The following is a 21296-nucleotide window of genomic DNA, read 5'->3' as shown; positions in this document are numbered from 1 at the left end:
AGTCTTTCAGAGCAATCTGAGTGTTTCAGACATTAAGAGTTACTATCGTGGGCTTTTCAGTGAACCGATGAAGAAAATGTTTCTCAAATTAGTTTTGCTCTGTTTGTGTTTGTGGCGTCTGGATGGTGAGTTTTAAATGTGTTTTTCTGGTTTCAGTTGTTTCTGTTCTGATGTGATAAATTACTGGTTAAATTAGTCAGAAAGGATTAACATTCACTGTTATTCTCGTATAGAAACAATTAATGTGTGATTTTCCTGAGAGAAAACACTCTTATTTGAGATTAAAGTCACTTGATTATATAAAACTGTTTAACTATTTCTCATTTTCATTCCTCATCTTTTGTCTTTGAACTGCTGCAGAATATTAATCACTTCACATTTACATGATTAAAAGTATTTTAGTGAAGCTTCATCAAACCTTTAATCTGTGAAAAACTCTGTTCTTCAGGAGTGTTTGGTGAAGATGTGTCAGTGAAGGAGGGAGATTCAGTCACTATAAACTCTGATCTTACTGAAATGAAGGATGATGATGTGATTCAGTGGAGGTTTGGATATAAAAACACTTTAATAGCAGAAATCAATGTAACGGTCGACAGAATCACTGTATATGATGATGTTCTTGATGGGAGATTCAGAGACAGACTGAAGCTGGACAATCAAACTGGATCTCTGACCATCACAGATATCACAACTGAACATACTGGAGTTTATGACCTACAGATCAACAGTGAGATCAAGAGGTTCAGGCTCTTTGTCTACAGTGAGTAAACCTTTTGAGTGATACAGTCCCACATATGAGATCTGCAATGTTCAGTGATGTCACATAACTGTCAGATTCAAACTCTTCAGACAATTTGAACTGCGGCGCAAACAAACATGGCGGCGCCATCTCACATTTTAAATCAAGATCATGACGGTTCGCTTTGGAAACAATAATGGGGAAACGTTTTAAAATAAATGTTGCCTTGAAAAAACTCACCCAGTCAGGCGGGCCTGTTTGGGGGGCGGGGCGTATCCGTCATGGAGACAGTGATATCAATTTAATATTTTAGCAATATTTTGGATTAAATTAGCACTTTCTGATAAACCAAAATGTTATTTTACAGTATATTGGCTAAAATTACACTTTAGTCAGAGTAAAACTGACTTAAATTACTGAACAACACATGATTGATGAATTCTGAATACAATTTATAGGATATGTTAATCATCATAAAAATGAACACACATGATACTTTTAGACTACTTTATTCAACAGTAAATACAACGTTCTCTTCAGTGTTAGGCTACTTCAGCAGCATATTTCAACTGTGCTTATGAAACAACAACAAAAACGAACAGCTTAGTTTTTCTTCAAAGCTAAAGGAAAAAAGTTTAACAAGTGTAACAAACGACACTTTGGGTATAGCCTATAAAACAGATGGAATAATTTATTAAAACAAACAACAACTAAAAGAAAAACATCCTGTATAGGCCTATTTACCACGACTCATGAAACTTAAACATAGGCTACAGCCTACATATTGCTGTTCAGAAAGATAAGTTGGTCTACATGCTCAGGCGAGAGGCGTGTGCGGAGTCTATTCACAATTAGGCCGGCGGTGGAAAAAACGCGTTCTGCTGGAACAGATGTCGCAGGAACAGCTAAGTACCACTGGGCAATGGGCTGAATGGAACTCAATACCTGAGGAGGTTAAACAGCTCACCACTTACAAGGCCTTTACAAAAAAAATTGAAAATTTGACTCCTTAACATGTATGTCTGCCAACATTAAAAGCTGAGCCGGTTGCGCTTTATTGTAAATGTGGATACTGTCGCCTTTTTGAACGTGTTTTTTGTGTGTTTAAATATTGTAATAGGTATTGCGTGCCTTAAGTTATTTTATAGTGTCATTTATATTGTAGTTATTGATTTGCCATAGATTTGTAAATGTATTTTCATGTTTATATTTTAATGCTTTTTTTTACGTCTTGGCAAGGGGACTACAGATGAAAAATAGCCTATTGGCTAATTCTGGCTTTTTTAAACATGTTTGTTCATGTGTTTTATGAAATTAACTGTCCTCTCTTAAATAAACCAATAAAACAAAAACAAACAAACAATGATGCTCAGCTTTTTAAACCGATTCTCATTTACCTTCCACCACAGTAGAGGGTCCTGGTTTACAGAGATGCATGGCTCACTGAAGTAGCGTTCGATTTCAGTGTCACGCGAACTAAAATCACTCGCGCCGTAATCTTCACCGAAAAGAGTGTCGAGGGCCGTAGTTGCTGCTGCGCGATCAGGCTGAGGGTCATTTTGAATGGGTGTGACAGAATTTGTAACGGTGTCGTAAAGCTGTTTCAGACTCTCCTTTACTCTCTCTCGAAGCTCTGTCTCAAGAAACTTCAGATGTTTGTGTCTTGGATCCAATGTTGCTGCAATCAGAGGTAGTGCCACTTTCTCAGCATCCTCAGCAACAGTGACTATGCGCCGTTTCAGAGATTCTGCCACTGCTGTCTTGAATTCGGAAACTCTTGGAGACTCACTGGTCTGTGTGTTTAGGTGTTTAGTGATGAGGCTATGTGTGATTGGATAGACCATCGAAACGCAAACATGCGTCTCACTGCACATTGTTGTTGTGGCGCACTTCAGAGACTGGAGAACAGGTATCAGTTCTTCTATAATCTCCCAGTGCTCATCTTTCAAGTCCAGTGTCTCCGCATCTGCAAGTTTTGTAGTATTGCGATCTGACAGAACAGCGCACACAGTCCATCTCTGTTCCAAAAGACGTTCGAACATATCGCACACAGAATTCCACCGCGTACGACAGTACTGGATAAGTTTGTGTTCGGGTACGTTCTGCTGTTGTTGTTTCTGGCAAAGTGCTGCTCTAGCCACGGTGCTGTGGTGAAAATGTGCCACTAATCGGCTACTGGCAGCTATCACGCTTTTAACAGAAGCAACACTGAAGTCTTCGTTGATGGCTAGCTGCAGGGTGTGTGCGAAGCAGGGCACTGATTCCCAAAGTCCTTGATTCGCCAGAACCATGTTGCTAGTGTTATCATGAACACATGCAATTACTTTCTCAGAGCATAACAGCCACTGTTCTGTAGCATATTTTAGGTAGTTGGCTATGTTCACAGCGGTATGTCGTTCGTCGAAACTGCGCGTCTCTAACACTGCACTATGCATTTCCCATTCAGCAATGTAATGACAAGTTAGTGTTATATAGGATTCAATGGTCAGCGAGGTCCATGCATCCGTAGTAATAGTCATCCTCGCTGTCTTTGACAGTTTGTCTTTAAGTGAAGAAGCAGTCTTCTCATATAGAGCTTCTATTCTTCTCGTGACTGTCTTGCGTGATAGGACGTTATACTGGGGTTCAACGTAATTCATCAAATCTTTAAACCCTTCTCCTAACACTTTCTTTTTTCCCTCTTCTATTCTATATCTATTTAAAAACTGTTTTTGAGTCTTTTTTGTATTTCTCTTTTCATTCATCATCTTATTCAGGAGAATATTATTAATTTCACATTTAAATGATTAAAAGTATTTTAGTGAAGCTTCATCAAACCAACATCAAGTGATTTTAAAAGCTTTAATCTGTGAAAAACTCTGTTCTTCAGGAGTGTTTGGTGGTGATGTTAAGTCAGTGAAGGAGGGAGATTCAGTCTCTCTAAACTCTGATCTTACTGAAATGAAGGATGATGATGTGATTCAGTGGAGGTTTGGAGATGAAAACACTTTAATAGCTGAAATCAATGTAACGGCCGACAGAATCACTGTATATGATGATGTTCTTGATGGGAGATTCAGAGACAGACTGAAGCTGGACAATCAAACTGGATCTCTGACCATCACAAACACCACAACTGAACATGAAGGAGATTATAAACTACAGATCAACAGTGAGATCAGAGAGAGATTTAGGTTCATTGTCTTTGGTGAGTTAAATATTTGTTTCATTTGTTTTATATTTTAATCAGCACAAAGATTCAATTAATTAACAACAAACTCCATTTTGCTTCTGTTATTTAATGATGATATTCATTTCAAATTTAAATTTCAAACTATTTACTTTTATAAACCATCAAATGACCATCTTAATCTGTAATGAACCCTGTATCTGTGTGTGTGTGTGTTTGTGTGTTTGGTGATTCAGGACTGGAGTCAGTGATGGAGGGAGATTCAGTCTCTCTAAACTCTGATCTTACTAATATGAAGGATGATGATGTGATTCGGTGGAGGTTTGAGTTTGAAAACACTTTCATAGCAGAAATCAATAAACGGGCCGACAGAATCACTGTATATGACGATGTTCTTGATGGGAGATTCAGAGACAGACTGAAGCTGGACAATCAAACTGGATCTCTGACCATCACAAACACCACAACTGAACATGCTGGATATTATGAACTACTGATCAACAGTGAGATCAAGAGGTTTATTCTCACTGTCATTGGTGAGTTCAAAAACATTTACACCTTTTTTTTTTTTATGAAAAAATGTAAATATATTCATACACGATTGAAGTTGTTGAAGTTAAGAAATCTTAAACATTATAGCCACACAAATGTGGTTCAGGCAATGCGTATTGATTATAATCACTGCATATAACGTTAGCCTATTTATAACAAAACGAAATATAAAACACAACCCTGCCTCTTTTCGTTTAAATATAATATAAAAATATTAAACATTTTAATATGGTCCTGGCAATATGTGCATTTGTACTAAACAGATGTTGCAGTTAACAACATTACAGATCATCTTCGTTTTATTAAAATTTAAAATGACAAAACTCAACCCAGTCTCTTTTTGTTAAATTTCAGTTTTATCAATATTAGCCATTATAAAAGTATAAGTAAAAGGTACAAGAAGCTATACAAATAAAGCAAACAATTCAGTTAAACATACAAAGTCAGCGCTCTAGTCTAACCATACAACAGTAAAGTTAAATAGCTTAACGTTAAGTTATATAAAGTTATGAAACTTCACTTAGCCCTCAGCCAAAATGATTGGCCAGGGTACAAATTATAGATTCTTTAAAAGACCAAAAATCACCCGTTAGATATACTCAAGACGAATTATATCTCATGTTTAACCACTACAGAGACGTCAGAGGCAAACGTCAGAACGACTAGCTGAGGAAAGGCTGTTCCAGGCGGGGTACATGAGCGCCGAGCGCCCGGTGGTCGCCTGGATCTCACAACCTAGATCAAATTTTCATAAATTTTTATAAATAAACCACAGATTTGAGCTTTAAAAAAAAACTACATTCTTGCCTGAAAAACTCTTAAAACTACATTTCATGATACAAAAACAGTAGTATTATATTTCAACTGTATATAAAAAAATGGCGCTTCTTATGTAGTCATTCCCCTTGTAGCACACGCAAGTGACGATACTCTGTCAACCAATCGACGTTCTGCAGTGAGTCTATGTTATGATGCAGAGGCAGGAAGCAGGAAACAGGATCCAAATGCAGCAGTGTTTTATTAAATAAACTTGAATTATGACAAAGACTAAGAATAAACTTGAACTAAGACAAAGACTAAGACTCCGGGACAGAACAGACAACATAACATCATCAAGAACTCACAAAGACTGAACTAGACACAGGGCTTAAATACAAAGGCAAACAAGCTAAACAAGCTAACAAGGGGCGTGGCTAATCAGAAACACCTGGGAAGACTAATCAACATAACAGGAGCCAGCTAAACATGAAAAGACAGGGGAACACATGACAGACAAGAACAAGACACAAACCCACACCGTGACATAGCCCCCTTCTATCCTACTATGTATTCACAATGAGTTTGAGTGGCCATGGAGCCTGACTGAGTGTTGTAACTGTTTAGAATTACAAATTGATGCTGTTTGATGACTATGTGTTGAGTATGTGTTTTTAGATGATGTTGTTAGCCTATAGGGGGATCTTTACTGATTGTTGTAACTATTGGTGCGTTCAAGTCCTCCTGGGAATTTCGTACGTACGAGGTGGGAAGTCGTGTTGACGACGTGAGGTGCGTTCAAGTCAGTTTCGTCGGAGCAAGATGGTGGTGTACCTTCTTTTAATGAATAACACGAAAATATAGCAAGTTTTGTTAACTCTGCTTATAGAAAATGAAGAACAAAGAATGCGCATCGGGTGTGTTTTTCTTTTTATGTTTTTAATTAACTTATGAGGCCAATGTAAATTAACTGTATCATTATATAATTAGTTAATTGTTATATTACAAGTAGGCTATATCATATTTTGTGCAGAGAGCTTACTTTGTTATAAATGAAAAAGCCTTACAATGTCACTGCTAAACCTGTAAGTGATAGGCTATATTTTACTATCACTTTGCTCAACTACAGACGTTGCATTCATTGATTCCGCCATGCTTCTCACTGACACGCCCCCAACTCGTACAGATCGGGGCTTAAAGAAAATCCCGAGCTCCCCACTGGTATTTACGACATTGTGGTGGCGTTCATGTGCATTCAACTCGTAAATACGATCTATACGAGATGACTTGAACGCACCATATCATTATGTAATTGTGTATGATGTGGCTGATTATGTATTCCCAATGAGCTTAATTATTTACAGATGGAGCTCTGTTAATTGGTCATGTGTTTATCTTAAAAGAGATGTATTTTAACATTTATTTATTCCTGATGAAGGTCGTGTGACCAAAACGTTGTACATTAATAAAAATTAAATTGCAAGTTAAGATAGTGTGCGGGAGTTCCTTATATATTGTAACGTCCTATCTGGCCTCATTATCCAACGCACCTATCACTTACAGGTGTGCGATGGAGTTAGTGCACTAATACAATTATGATAAAATAACAAATTATAGGAAGTTGCTTACAATGTAATCATTATAAATGACACAAAATGAAAAAAAACTTACAGAAATAAAATAATAAATTAAAACAAATAAATAAACAAATGAAAATAAATAAACAAATGATTAAATATGAGCCTATGGTAGGAAACATGTAACAATGCCAAGGAACATGTAACAATTCATTAATAACAAGAAATCATCACAAAAATTATCAATCAACAGTCACAACTGTGTGCTGGCGTGGAACTCATAGATTAGATATCACCTTCCTAAAGATATAACAGTGGAATTATAAAAAAAAATTAAATAATTATTTAATCAGCTGAGCAGGGGTGCTTTCTGCCAAGGGCACTTGAATGGTGGTAGTAGTAGCATCTGAAGATGGCAAAACAGATGATGAAGCAGCTTCAAATTGTTTTGTACGATTTCTTGTTCGGATTGTGAGTTTTGGTTGGTCGCCGCAGGCAGGTTCAGGGATGTTTTCTGCCAAGGGCACTGGCATGGTGGCAGTAGTAGCATCTGAAGATGGCAATAAAGATGATGAAGCAGCTTCAAGTTTTTTTGAGAGATTTCTTGTTTGAATTGTGAGTTTTGGTTGGTCCTCGCATTCAGGTTCAATTTCCTCAAAATGATCAGATCCAAACAGTTCTGCAGTAGAATTCAAAATGCTTGATGGTATGTGAGCTGAGTCACCAGTAAAATCCATGTCAGATAAATTGCTATCACAGTCGCTTTCTATTGCATCCTTCTCTATCTTAGGGACCACTGCTATATTACAAATTGCAGGCTCTGGATCATCAGTGTCAAGTAAATCCAAAACTTGACTTAAAGTCAGTCTGAAAGAGAGTTCATGAAAATAACACAGAATTACATATGGGGAACATAGACTCCCTGTTATACCACCGGTCACAATTGTAACCGTCTTCATTTATCTGCAGTCTGACAACAGAATAAAGCATGTATTTATTTAATTTCAATGTGTATGTATAGATAACCCTTTCATGATGATATGTGCAAAACATTTATGAGCTATTCAAAAAGGAACTTAGTATTCTTACCTGTCCTTTCTGAGCTTTGATGTCATCATCCTTCCGTTAAGATGGCAGCACCAGGAAATAAATGTGTGTGGTCACATAACCAAACAAACCAATCATGTTAGACCTGCCATAAACTCATCTTACATTTTCATTAAATATGAACGTGCTTCATAATATGAGTTACTTTTCAATACACTAAAATATGCAGCCACTGAATATCAACGTAAATGTATTAGAAAATAGATAATCACGACACGGAGGCGCCGGCGCGTGAACTGGAGCAGGTCTCACAGACCTGAGACATATATAGAAAGCTTGAAATGTCTACTTTTAACCCCCTGAGGTCGGCAATCACGCCGGCGTGATCTGCTCGCTTTTTTCCTTATCAGTGCAAAAGAGAGTCAAAATACTATTTTGATTTTGACATACTTGTGTTATACATCAATCGATCCTGTTAAGTGTGTATTTTTTTTGTGTATACTCACAATAAAAACAAGTGTTGTGCTTTTTGCCAAATAAAGAAAAATAAACATGAAGCGAGTTCTGCCTTCTCTCTGTCAGTTAAGTACATTCTGAAACACGTCCGAAAATGAACTGTAACTCAGCGAATACTCAGTCAAACAGTCACACAGGAACACAGGCATGAAGCTTGAATTCTCTTCTTTTAAAGACCCACTCCGATGAAAATCATGTTTTTCTAGGTGTTAACATGTTCTTGTGGCATTTTTCTGATGTTAGAGGACAAATCTTGAGAAAAATAAGTTCAAAGTTGTATTTCTGAGTATTTCTGCATTCAAATGGCTGTGAATCAGTAGCAGACGTTAAAATGCCAGCTAAAATAGACTGGAGTTGTGACGTAGTAACTCCACTGGGCGTGCCACAAGCTCATACTCCCCTCCGCCCCCGCGGCTCAGGTTTTGAGGAGTAGAGAAGACGATGGCGGATCAACACCTATGTGCGGTAGCGGGTTGCAATGCTAACTGTACGTTCACACCGCCGCCGACTTGAGCGGCAAAGAAGCTCTGGCCGCCCTGTCAAGGACGCTTGTCAAAAAGTACGAGGAAGCTTGTTGACGCTTTGGCCGCTCTGACGTAGCAGAGCATTCTATGTTCGATCATGGGAGAAGAGAAGTGCCACACCATGAAAAGTAAACAAAATAAATAAGCAATACATTGACACTAGAAACCTTTTATAATGACAGCATTTGTATAACCGTTTTGGTCACTTTATTATTTAATATTATTAATAGTGAGTGCGCGCGCGCGGCCGAGGCTCTCTCTCTCTCTCTCTCTCTCTGCTATCTCTCTGCGTTCTTATATGCCCTGTCAAGCGCGCCCTGTTATACTGGCAGGACTTAAAAACACATGCAAATGATAAACTTTCACTCTGATGGTTAAACTGCAATTAATCCGATAATGATAGGAAACCCAGCAACGGTGATGATCAGCTTCTCCTCCGTTTTCTCGGAAGCTCAAGTCGGCGGCGGTGTGAACGAGGGGGAGGGTCGTCTCCGTGTCAACGGCTCCCCCCACAACGCAGAGGCGAATTGCTAATGAGCTACTGCCGCTCTGCTGAAGCAAAGTCCCAGAAAACGGCACAGGTTTTGTGATTTTGGCTAAAAACGGCATAATCATCATTTAAAGACCACTGAGAATGTTTAAAAATAGTTCAAAATATGATCGGAGTGGGACTTTAAATGAAGTAATTTTTATAAAAAACAAATATTCCCAGTTTATGTAATTTGTATGAAAAGAGAGAGATGTCAGTCGTTCTCATCTCAGCTCATTATGTTTTAATGTGACCCCGCCCACGGAGAGCGCGCGCTATTCAAATGCAAATGTGAGGCGATCCATGCAAACCTTTGAGCCCACTTCAGCTGGATAATACACCGCAAGTTCACTTTCAGACTCATGTACTTTAAGACGCTGTGAGGAATAATACTATCTTGATAATAATCCTGGAAAATTTACCTCAGAAGTGCTGGAAGTTTCATTTCGAGGAGCAACGGATCCCGCTGAGGAATAGGTCAGTTCTATATTTGCTTTGTTCTAATCGCAAGTGTCTGTACACGCAAAAAGACTGTTTAAATATGAATCGCGTTTCTGTGTGTGTGTGAATGAACCGCTTTTACCAAACTCTATTGCTATACTGAGATGAGTAAAAATCGACTACAAAAATTGGATAGATTATAAAGTTTTTACTGTAAAATACTGCCACATCAAATAGCCTAAGCTTATAATGTTGCCATTTTCTGCTCATGTGTTAAATATATATATATATATATATATATATATATATATATATATATATATATATATGTTTTATATATATAAAATAATCAACTAGGATGTTATTATAGTGTTTCGTTCCAATGTAGGCTACATTCAAACTAATGAATCCTTAACTTTGAAATACATATGATAAAATGTATACTTTAGTTTTTACAAAGAAAGATTACACTGGAAATATTGTTAAAATTTTAATTGTTGTAATTGTATAACCTTTTTAATAAAATAGCAAAAATGTATACAAGGATAGATGTAAACAAAATCTTAAAAGGTCAATATAAACCTTCTCTTTAAATAATTTTTATTGTGTTTTAATAGTGACACATTTTGGTAGAGAATATATTCCAAAACTTTCTGAAAATACAGTATGAGAATTAACTGCACAATTACTAGAAATGTTTACCTTGGATATTGTACAATTTGCAAGCACAATTTGTGAAAAAAACAACAACAACTGTGTTTCCAACTGTGAACCAATTTTATATATATATATATATATATATATATATATAGTCCTTGCATCCTTTCCTGTGGTTCAGTGACACACCTGAATGAAAGGCTCATTATGTATGCGGGGCATTGTCTCCTCAGGTGTGAACCATGGATCGTTGACGCCCCTGCGCATATTGCCTTTCCGAACAAAAAGTGTCTTACAAAAATTAAATCAATGTATTGTTTTATGTTAATGATTAGGCAGGATGATTTTCACATCATTTTGAAGAAAAAACTCTAGGCAACAACATCCATTATTCAGAAGTCTTTTGGACACATATTTAGTATGTGTTTTGTGGCCTTATTTCAGAAACTTTTAGTAAATTTTTAGTTTTTTCAATAGCCATGCATAAACATTATTCTCTCAAAAATACAAACATGGACATACATTTTGCTCACATATTATGGTAGCCCTGTTTGTGCTAAATAGAGTGTAATTACACCTTTGCCATTAATATGTTCATAAGCAACTGAAAAAAGCTCAAATGTCAGGGCATGTCAGAACATCTCAAGGACCCCAAAAACACCTTAGAGGGTTAAACAGAACAATTCAAAACGAAAGAAAACTGACTGTTCTCTGCTTATTCGTATGAAATGTGCATTTCTCTCTGGCGCGTTCACTACGAGTCAGCATCGTCAACTTCATCTTTGCACAGAAAACACTTTTTTATTAGTAAACAATTAAAATGTCTCCTGCTATATTTTACATGTTCATAATCATTAATTTTGCCGGTTCGTTGTGACAGCTTTTAGGTACTTTATTGGCAGCGCCACCCTTACATGTTACATGAACGCATCAGCACCGAAAACATGGAGATTTTTTTTTCTTTGGGGGGCATTTTGTTTGTGTTCAAGCGTTGTCAGTTGTCTTTAGGCGCGATGTTACGAGGACGCTGCTAATAAAGTTGCGAGTAAGCCTACACATTGGATTCACGTTTATTGTTATATTTTAAAAAATACCCCCGTTTTTATGCTGGTCGTATCATTTTATTTTGTTGTATTTATCCACCACACCGGCCGGTCCGTGAAAATATTGTCTGATATTAAACCGGTCCGTGGCGCAAAAAAAGGTTGGGGACCGCTGCTCTATAGGCCTGGATAAGTGGGTTTGCGGCTAAGTCCTGCCTTCCTTAGCAGCCTGATAAAATAAAGCCGCTGTTGGGCCACCTTCACTGTGGCAACAGTGTTTTTGGTCCAACTCAAGTTCGATGACACATGCAGGCCTAGGAACTTGTGACTCTCAGCTCTTTACACCTCAGTCCCCTTGATATTCAGTGGCTGTAGAAAGTAGGATTCCTTCCTAAAATCTGTAATTCATTCTTTTTTGTCTATATTAAGAATAAGATCATTGTCCTCTCCATAAGTCAGAATTTTATCAACCAGCTCCCTGTAACTAGTCTCATCCCTACCTTTAATAAGGCCCAAGACAGTTGTATCATCAGTGTATTTAATACTAGCAGTGTTGTTCTGGGTAGGGGCACAGTCATAGGTATAGAGAGTGAAGAGTTTTGGACTAAGGCAACAGCCCTGTGGTGTTCCTTTGCTTAAAGTGAGCTCAGTAGAGATGTTACCTCCCATCCTTACTTTCTGTGGTCTAGAAAGTCCAAAACCCAGTTACAGGTGGTGGTTGGGACCCTGAGGTCTACCAGCTTCTCAATTAGCTTTCCAGGTCGGATGGTGTTGAAAGCGGAACTATAATCCAAGAAAAGCATTCTTACGCATGTTCCACTCCGGTCCAGGTGTTGAACAGTATAATGCAAAGCCATGGCCACTGCATCGTCCACTGATATATTAGGGCGATAGGCAAACTGTAAGGGGTCAACAGTATCTGGAACCACTTAGTTAATATGTCTAAGTACAAGTTTCTCTAGGCACTTCATGGGAACTGATGTAAGTGCAACTGGCCTGAAATTCAGGGTAGACGTGTCTGTTTTCTTGGGGACTGGTATAATAATAGATTACTTAAACGTGGCACTACTCCCTGTGTAAGAGACAAATTAAAAGTGTCTGTGTACACACCTGACAGTTGTTCCCCGCAGACCTTCAAAACTTTTGGCGAGACACTGACTTACGGGGGTTTACTTTCTTAAAAACTTTCCGAACCTGTGCTTGTGACCTGGAGCGCACAGTTCTCAGTGTACAAACAAAGTTTTGAGGGAGTGCCCAAGTTTAATCTTTCAAATCTGGCATAAAAACTGTTAAAGCAGTCTGGTAAGGTGGCATCTCTATTCTCAGTCCAGTTTGTGCTTCTATAATTGGTGACAGATTGAATTCCCTGCCATACTGCTTGTCATTTTGCAGATAGTAGCTTTCAAGTTTTGGGGAATATGCTCTTTTTGCAGCAATGATGGACTTACTCAAATCGTATGGGGCCCTCTTATACTCTTCCCTATCCCCTGCTTTGAAAGCTTCCTGTCTTTGCTTGATCTTCAAGCGTATATCGCCATTAAACCAGCGCTTTTGATTTGGAAAAACACAAACAGTTCTAGAAGGGACACCAATGGATGTACACCAGTTAATATAGTCACTAACAGTCTCTTTATAGTCATGAATATTGTCTGTAGCCTCCTTGAAGATGTTCATGTCTGTAGCCTCTAAGCAGCCCTGCAAGTTCATCAGTGCACTGTCAGTCCATGTGTTGACAGCTTTAGTTGTGACTGGATTGTCCTTGAACCTTCTAATGTAAGTTGGCTTTAGCAGGATTGCTAGATGGTCAGATTTTCCAAAATGAAGTTTGGACTCCACTGTGTAAGTATTTTTACGTATCGCTGCGTGGATATGCATGCATGTAGTTTGTCCATTTTGTTTTCCAGTGACTGGACGTTTGCAAACAGTATGACCAGTAATGTTAGCCTTCCTCTGCAAACTATGCGACGAATCCTCCGTTCGGCTCCTCTCGCCTGCCGCGTTTCCGCTTTCGGCTCTGTTTGTCAGGAAAAACCCCTGCCCGGGCCTGGTGTCACACCGACATCCCGACGGAGTTCCGGGAAGCAGTCCAGGATACTAAAGTCAAAAAGTCCATTTTGACTGCTCTCTTTTAGCTTTTTCAGAGTCATTCGATCATACTTAATGTTTGTATACAGTTGCCCTAACGTGACACATGAAGACAAATGATAAAAACAAAAACAAATTTGACTCAAAGAGCTCCGCAACGTCTCACACAGGGGAGCGCCATCGATTTTTTTACTTTTTTCCTATTGTTTATTTTTAATGTAAATTTTTAACTATTCAATTTAGTAAACCATTATAAAGTTTAGGGGTGACCCCGAATAGTCGAAGATTCGATGCTTCGATAGGAGGAGCCTGATTCGACTACCGATCTCATGGTCGAATCTTCGCAGAGGTGTTATGAAACGAGGATCATGCCCCTTTGGCTATATGAGGGCGCTCAATTTCACATAGAACTAGCTTTTATGTCAATACGTTAATATTCAGCCTATTATGATAATGCTGTATATAAAAATGTGCAACGAAAGAAGCTTTTAATAAAAAATTGTTAACGTGCGTGAATAAATCCAAACACCCGTGACAGATTTAAGTTTCACTTTCGATCCGTGACCGACAGAGGAGCGTCTTCGCGGCAAGGATTTAAATCTTTAACAATGTCTGGGATAAGAAAATCTAAAGTGTGGATGTACACCATCAGAAAAGATATTCTCCAAGGCTGGATTTAGCATCAGGAAAACCATTATCGCACTTCTGCCGGCCAACGTTAACACGTTTCACGCATAGACTGGGTTTCACATTAGAATGTATTTTATCCGCGCGCACAATTTGAAAAGACTCCAACGGACACAGACAGAGTGAAAGACTGGATTTGTTCTCTCGATCAGGTAGGGTACAAGTGATTTCAAAACTTTTCAGCCAGTTCTAATTTGATTTTTGGATGCTGTGAACATTTTTAGCTAAAAAGACTGCCACTCCAGTTTAGCATTTATTGTTGTTTCTGCAGTTAAAAAGTCAAAGTTGAAAATTCTGGCTACTATCGTTATTTTAATAATTTCTTTATTTTTATTTTATTTATTAATCTGTCAGGCCAGGGTTATCTAATCTAACTATTTGTGGCTTGTGTTTTGAATATATGTTCCCCTGCACTTAAGCATTTTGCACACATTTGCTCCTCATCTTGTGACTTGATTCTAATTTATTTCGTTTTGTATTTTTTATTTATTAGAAAGGTATAGGCCTATTCTGTTCTAATTTATTTTTTCGGTGCATCGATGTTGTGCTGTAGGCTGGCCTGCTCGCACAGGTAATTTATCCGATTTAATTTGATTTGCATGTGAAATGCAAATCCTGTCTGCAGTGTGGCCTTTCTGGAGTTATGTTATTTCTTAGTTTTATTGATCCAAAATGTTTTTATAAATTTTCTTCTATATCTTTGTGTGATTTTCTGTACATCGCGGCTTTGAAACGTTAAAGCCCCGCCCCCATACACATGATTCGACTATTAGTCGACTATAGGCAAGACATGACGATTCTGATTCGACTATGAAAATCCATAGTCGGGGACAGCCCTAATAAAGTTATTTAACAGTATTAATTTTTGCAAACCCCATTTCTGTTTGTTCTCTGTGTGTTTGACAGATGAACTGAAGTCAGTGTCAGTGAAGGAGGGAGATTCAGTCTCTCTAAACTCTAATCTTGAAACGAAGGATTATTATCGGGTTCAGTGGAGGTTTGGAGATGAAAACACTTTAATAGCTGAAATCAATAAATGGGCCGACAGAATCACTGTATATGATGATGATCTTGATGGGAGATTCAGAGACAGACTGAAGCTGGACAATCAAACTGGATCTCTGACCATCACAAACACCAGAGCTGATCATGCTGGAGATTATAAACTACTGATGATTTCAGGAAGTTTCTCATCAAAATCATTCAGAGTTTCTGTCTATGGTGAGTAGAGATCATTTGTCTTCTCCTTCATATATTCTTATTTACTATTTACATATTGAATTGTTAGAATCGTTTTATAATTTGAGATGACAGTAAAAACTCACTTGGAACCAAGGTTATAATCGTTAACGAAAACTAACGAAAAAACGAAAACTAGGTGGGAAAAAACATTGTCGTTAACTGAAATAAAAATAAAAACGAGGCATTACAAAAAAACGATAACTAACTAAAACTGTAATGTGTGTTTGTCAAAACTAACTAAAATAAAATAAAATAATAGAGTAAATGTCCTTAGTTTTCGTCTTTGTCAAGGTCTTTCATTTTTTAACGCTATTTAAAACACGCAGCATATTCGTTCAGCTGCATTTCCTTTCCCTGCTCTCCCTCCGTCTCTGTCACTCATGCGTCTCTCACATGCGCGCGCGCACACACACACACACACAGCCCCTCCCCTCCGTGCATACCGCGTCTCCATGAGAACAAGTGTTCGTTCGACGTTGAAAGCAAGTTCGCTAAAGGTTAGTATCTCTATCTCGTGAACACCTTACAATCACACATTAAAAAGTGGTATCAAAATATTTTAAATTCTGAATATAATTTTGTCAGTGTGTTAATGTCGACCCGAGAAGCGATTGCGCCTTTTTTAGAAAGTTAACTAGTCGCAAGTTTGAGGTAAAATGCACTTTTTGGTTGTGGTTGTCGATGTCAAAACACTATATAAGCTTTGATTCAAATATTAAATAATGTTATCAATCCAGATGAGTAGGCTATTGACTGTAGGGAAAGTGGGGTGAGTTGTGCCAGTTCTCTTACGAGAGGTCTCTCGTACTGCGTAAGATATCTTACGCTAGGGGAAAATCCTTTTTCCGCGAGATATTGAAGCCAAAAATTATCCTTAATTTTGTTATAATGCAAAACGCGTTGCAGCAGCAATGCAGACATAGGCGAGACAGCTCGCGCGCCTATTGGCTGCTCTGCGGCAACTGCAGCAGCCTATCGAGCGAGGCCTGGCGTGACGTCAGACCCAATCAGGGCACTTCGCGCCCGCTACGTCACGTCCCGCCGAAATGGGCGTGGTCTAGGCCTATAAATATCGCTCGCAGGCAGCTATTATCTGATTTTTCATCCTTCAAGCGAAGCACACGCATCGCTGGAGCTGGATTAGGAGCCGCGCCGTCGAGAGAGAGCACCTTCAGCGGGACGAGTCACTGAAGTCGCTGGCCGCGCCGCCTTCCTGCCTTCCTGCTGCGCTTTCCGGCGCTTATATCCTTCTCTTTTATTACACTGTATTTCTGTGTGTGTGTGTCGCCGCTGCGACACACATTTCTAAAAGAGCTAGCGTCTTTTTAAAGATGCCTTCCTGCGGCTCGTGCAGAGCCACACTCAGCGACGGGGACCGCCACGTGATCTGCGTTTCCTGCCTGGGTGAGGAACATGCAGCTCTCGCGCTCGCTGACGGCGGATGCCCTCACTGCGAGCTGATGGCAATGGCGACTCTGAGGACTCGCCTAGCCGTCTTCACCGAGACTGCTCCCCCGCCCGCCGCGGCGTCGCGCCGTAAAAAGCGCCGTGCCCAGCGGGCCCCGGAACCCTCCCTCAGCCGCCAAAGCTCGCCGGTTCGCCCGCTTGCTTCCCCGGCTTCTTCTATTTCGCTTCCTGACGGACAGCGGCCGCCGTCTGCCGCCGCTTCCGTTGATATCGCGGATGAGGAAGCCCTGCTGGGAGAGGATGATTCCTGCTCTATCCTGGCGTCAGGCAGTGAGGATTGGGCGGGCTCTGAGGACCCCGCGCCCCCTGCCCGCACTTCGTCAGGCAAGAGAGCTTCCATAGAGACGGAACTCATGCGAGTACTCGCACAGGCCGCGGCGAGCCTCGGCCTCGAGTGGTCTTCGCCTGAGCAGCCCGCTCACAACCGGCTGGATGGATTTTTCCTGCCTGGGGAGCGCGCTTCACCCGTGTCCAGGCCGGCGCCCTTTCTTCCTGAGTTACACGAAGAAGTCGCCAAGTCCTGGAGCGCCCCCTATTCTGCTAGAGTGCGTCCTGCTGTTTCTTTGGCATTCTCCGCTGTTGACGATGCCAAGAACAAAGGATACCTCTCGCTGCCGCCGGTTGAAGAGGCGATAGCGGCCCACTTATGCCCGCCCTCCGCTGGACGGCGCGCTAAGCCGGCCCTACCCTCTAAAGCTTGCCGCACGACGTCGAGCTTGCTCCACCGCGCTTTCTCCGCCGCCGGGCAAGCTGCGTCAGCGTTGCATACCATGGCAACGCTCCAGATCTTCCAGGCCGATCTCCTCCGTAAGCTGGATGAGGAAGGACCTGACGCGATCTGCGTGCCGGACTTAAGGAGTGCCACGGACCTCGCCCTTCGTGCTACTAAGTCCGCAGCGCAAGCCATTGGACGGACTATGGCTTCTCTCACCGTGTCTGAGAGACATCTATGGCTGACGCTCTCGGAAATGGCCGAGTCTGAGCGCACCGCGTTCCTCGACGCCCCGCTTTCCGCCGCAGGCCTCTTCGGATCCTCCGTCAAAGATTTCGCGGAGAGATTCGCAGAGGTACAGAAAGCGTCTCAGGCTATGAAGCACTTCCTCCCGAAGCGCTCCAGCTCTGCAGCAGGCCGTGCGAAACCGTCTGCTCAGAGCTCACAGCCACAGCCACCGTCCACTGCCTCCACTTCACAGCGCCGCCAGGCCAGAAGCGCGAGACCGCGCTCCCGCTCATCCGGTCGCCGCCCCGCAGGACGCGGCCCGCGACCTAAGGTTACGGTGAAGCCCGAGGCCCCGAAGTCGTCCTAGCACAGCTAGGAAAACGACGGTGTTCCAGTCCCGCTGCGGCCGGACTCACACCAAAGCTATTCGCTCGTCCAGTTCCAGAAAATGTGACTGTTCCAGTGTTTTCTGCAGCCAACAAGTCGGTTCTGTCACCCGCTTGCCTGCACACAAATGCCGTTTTCACGGCTACCCAGATAAATCCCCAAAAGAGCGTATTTTCTGGTGTCCCGGCCACGGCCGATGGTGTTTCGTGTGTAGTAAGAATGCCCACTGCCCAGTGCCCATCCCTACACATAAGCACAGCCTGTCACACAGGGCTCGCGCACATAAAACCGACTCAGGTCGGTTGCGCTTCAAACATGGTGAATGTGCCCACTACCCAGTGCCCACTAACACCACGTTACGCATGTCTCACGGTTTCTGTAAAAACGAAACCAACGTGCACTCGCTTCACGCAAGCGAACGATGTTTTCGGTGTGATAAATGTGCCCGCTGTCCCGCGCCCACATCCACACATAGACATGACAGTTCCCACGGGAACCGCCCAGCCCTCCCCCTCGCGGTTAACCACCGTAGAGGAGTCGAGCGCGGGCAATCTGCCCGCTGTCATCAGCGCGCCCCATGCCTCAAATGTCACGAGCGACACGCTTGTGTTACAGCACACAGAAGCTTCTCCATCGCTGAGCGAGCGGAGCGCGCTTCGTATTCGACCCCTAGCTATCCATGCAGACGCATGGGCAAAGCTGCCCGGGGTTTCGAAGTGGGTGCTGAACATTATAAAAAGAGGCTATTCGCTGCAGTTTCGCAGACGCCCTCGCCGCTATGTGGCGCGCGTCGAGACCACGGTAAAAACAGAAGTAGCACATCTACTTCGAGCCGAAGTGACGAAACTATTGAGAAAAGGGGCCATAGAACCCCTCTCTCAAGATCAGAGCGAAGGAGGGCTATACAGCAGATACTTCCTGGTACCGAAAAAAGACGGGGGTCTCAGACCCATACTAGATCTAAGGCAACTGAACAAAGTGCTTGTGAAGCGACAGTTCAGGATGCTCACGACCAGGCAAATCCTTGTGCAGATTCGCCAAGGAGATTGGTTTGTGTCAATAGATCTGAAAGACGCGTATTTTCAAATACAGATAGCGTCACGTCACAGGCGATTTTTGAGATTCGCCTTCGAGGGCCAGGCATATCAGTACACAGTCCTGCCGTTCGGCTTGTCCCTAGCACCCCGTACATTTACGAAGTGCATGGACGCGGCGCTCGCACCCCTCAGAATGAGAGGCATACGAGTGCTGAATTATTTGGACGATTGGCTGATTCTAGCGCAATCTCGCGCAGTGCTCATAGAACACACGACCATTTTACTTGATCACCTCGAGGATTTGGGTCTGAGTGTCAATTGGGCGAAGAGCTCCCTGTCACCCAGTCAGAAAATATCTTTCCTGGGCACAGAACTGGACTCACTATCCATGATAGCGCGACTATCACAACGGCGCGCGGTAGACATTCGACGCACAGCGAACTCTTTTCGCTGCGGCGCGTCTGTCCCGCTCAAAAGATTTCAGAAGATGCTAGGTCTCATGGCCTCAGCATCGTCAGTACTCCAGCTGGGTCTGCTCCGCATGCGCCCGCTGCAGTTTTGGCTGAAAGCGCGAGTCCCACGCAAAGCGTGGGCACCCGGTTTGCTTCGCCTCAGGGTCAATCAGAAATGCGTTACAGCGCTGAAACCCTGGAAAGCGAACGACTGGTACCAATCAGGTGTAAGCCTGGGGACTTCCTCGAGGGTGAAAGTGGTGTCCACGGATGCGTCCACCTCGGGATGGGGAGCGCTGCTCGAGGGCAGACCGTTCTTCGGCCAGTGGTCAGAACGGGAGAAGCTCCTGCACATAAACTGCCTCGAAATGCTGGCAGTAGACAACGCGCTGACGCGTTTTTGTCCCCAAATAAAAGGTCACCACGTCTTGGTCCGCTCGGACAACATGTCTGTGGTATCCTACATAAATCGCCAGGGCGGCATCAGATCCGAGAAACTGTACAGGCTGGCAGAACGCCTCCTGGTATGGGCTCAGTGCAACCTGCGCTCGCTCAGAGCAGCGCACGTGCCAGGGATCTTGAATATAGGACCAGACAGACTGTCCAGGAACAACGTTCCGGCAGGCGAATGGTCCCTACACCCACAGACAGTCCAACTGCTGTGGAAGAAATTCGGCAGAGCGGAAGTGGACCTGTTTGCGTCTCAAGAAAACGCTCACTGTCAAGAATTTTTCTCCAAGAGCAGGAGCGCGCTGGCCCATGTGTGGCCCCGCCGCCCGCTCTATGCTTTTCCCCCCGTCTCTCTCCTGCCTCAGGTGATAGAACGGATCAGGGAAGAAGGATGCTCAGTACTGCTGGTAGCACCGCTCTGGAAAAACCAACCTTGGTTCCCAGCCGTGATGCAGTTAGCAAGTACTGCCCCGTGGCCAGTACCAGTGAGGAGAGATCTCCTCTCACAGGCCCGCGGCTCGATCTGGCATCCCCACCCGGATCTATGGTCCCTTCATGTCTGGGCCATCAACGGGTACATGTTGGACTCCCTAAAGGAGTATTAAACACGATCACGCAGGCTAGAGCTCCGTCTACAAGACGACTCTATTCTTCGAAATGGTCAGTGTTTTCGGGCTGGTGCACAGCCCGTGGTGTGTCACCCACAAATTGTGATGTGACGGAGGTGCTTTCCTTCCTACAAGAGCTGTTGGATGGGGGCAGGGCCCCCTCCACGCTCAAAGTTTATGTGGCGGCTATAGCAGCGTTCTCAGAAACAACGCTTGGTCAGTCAATAGGAAGGAACGATTTAGTCATCCGCTTCCTTAAAGGAGCTAGGAGACTGAATCCTCCCAGACCTCCCTCAGTCCCCGTATGGGACCTTTCTACGGTTCTGGAAGCCATGAAAGGTGCGCCATTTGAGCCTTTACAGTCAATCGATTTGAAACACCTGTCTTTCAA

General features: G+C 42.4%; 2 protein-coding genes across 2 annotated transcripts in view; one reads left to right on the top strand and one right to left on the bottom strand.

The window, feature by feature from the left end:
* Positions 1-21296, top strand: part of LOC309474953 (uncharacterized protein) — a gene marked incomplete at its 3' end in the record, with an annotated part of 266525 nt that overhangs the window by 126165 nt on the left and 119064 nt on the right. Inside the window, exon 3 of the mRNA XM_082137572.1 lies at positions 449-760. Within this exon, the coding sequence (XP_081993698.1) occupies positions 517-760 (244 nt within the window). The 5' untranslated portion in view covers positions 449-516. The remainder of the gene's footprint in view (positions 1-448; positions 761-21296) is intronic.
* On the bottom strand, positions 1014-3258 carry LOC309475937 (E3 SUMO-protein ligase ZBED1-like; the record flags this gene model as incomplete). The annotated part of the gene is made up of 2 exons (XM_082138919.1): positions 1014-1666; positions 2101-3258. 2 exons carry the CDS (start codon positions 3256-3258, stop codon positions 1517-1519), a joined length of 1308 nt encoding a protein of 435 aa, XP_081995045.1. The 3' UTR covers positions 1014-1516.

Source organism: Leuciscus leuciscus (genome assembly GCF_965113295.1).
Source record: "Leuciscus leuciscus genome assembly, chromosome: 15".
NCBI lineage: Eukaryota > Metazoa > Chordata > Actinopteri > Cypriniformes > Leuciscidae > Leuciscus > Leuciscus leuciscus.
Note: the sequence above shows the minus strand (reverse complement) of the source record. Positions and strands in the feature narration are given on the sequence as shown.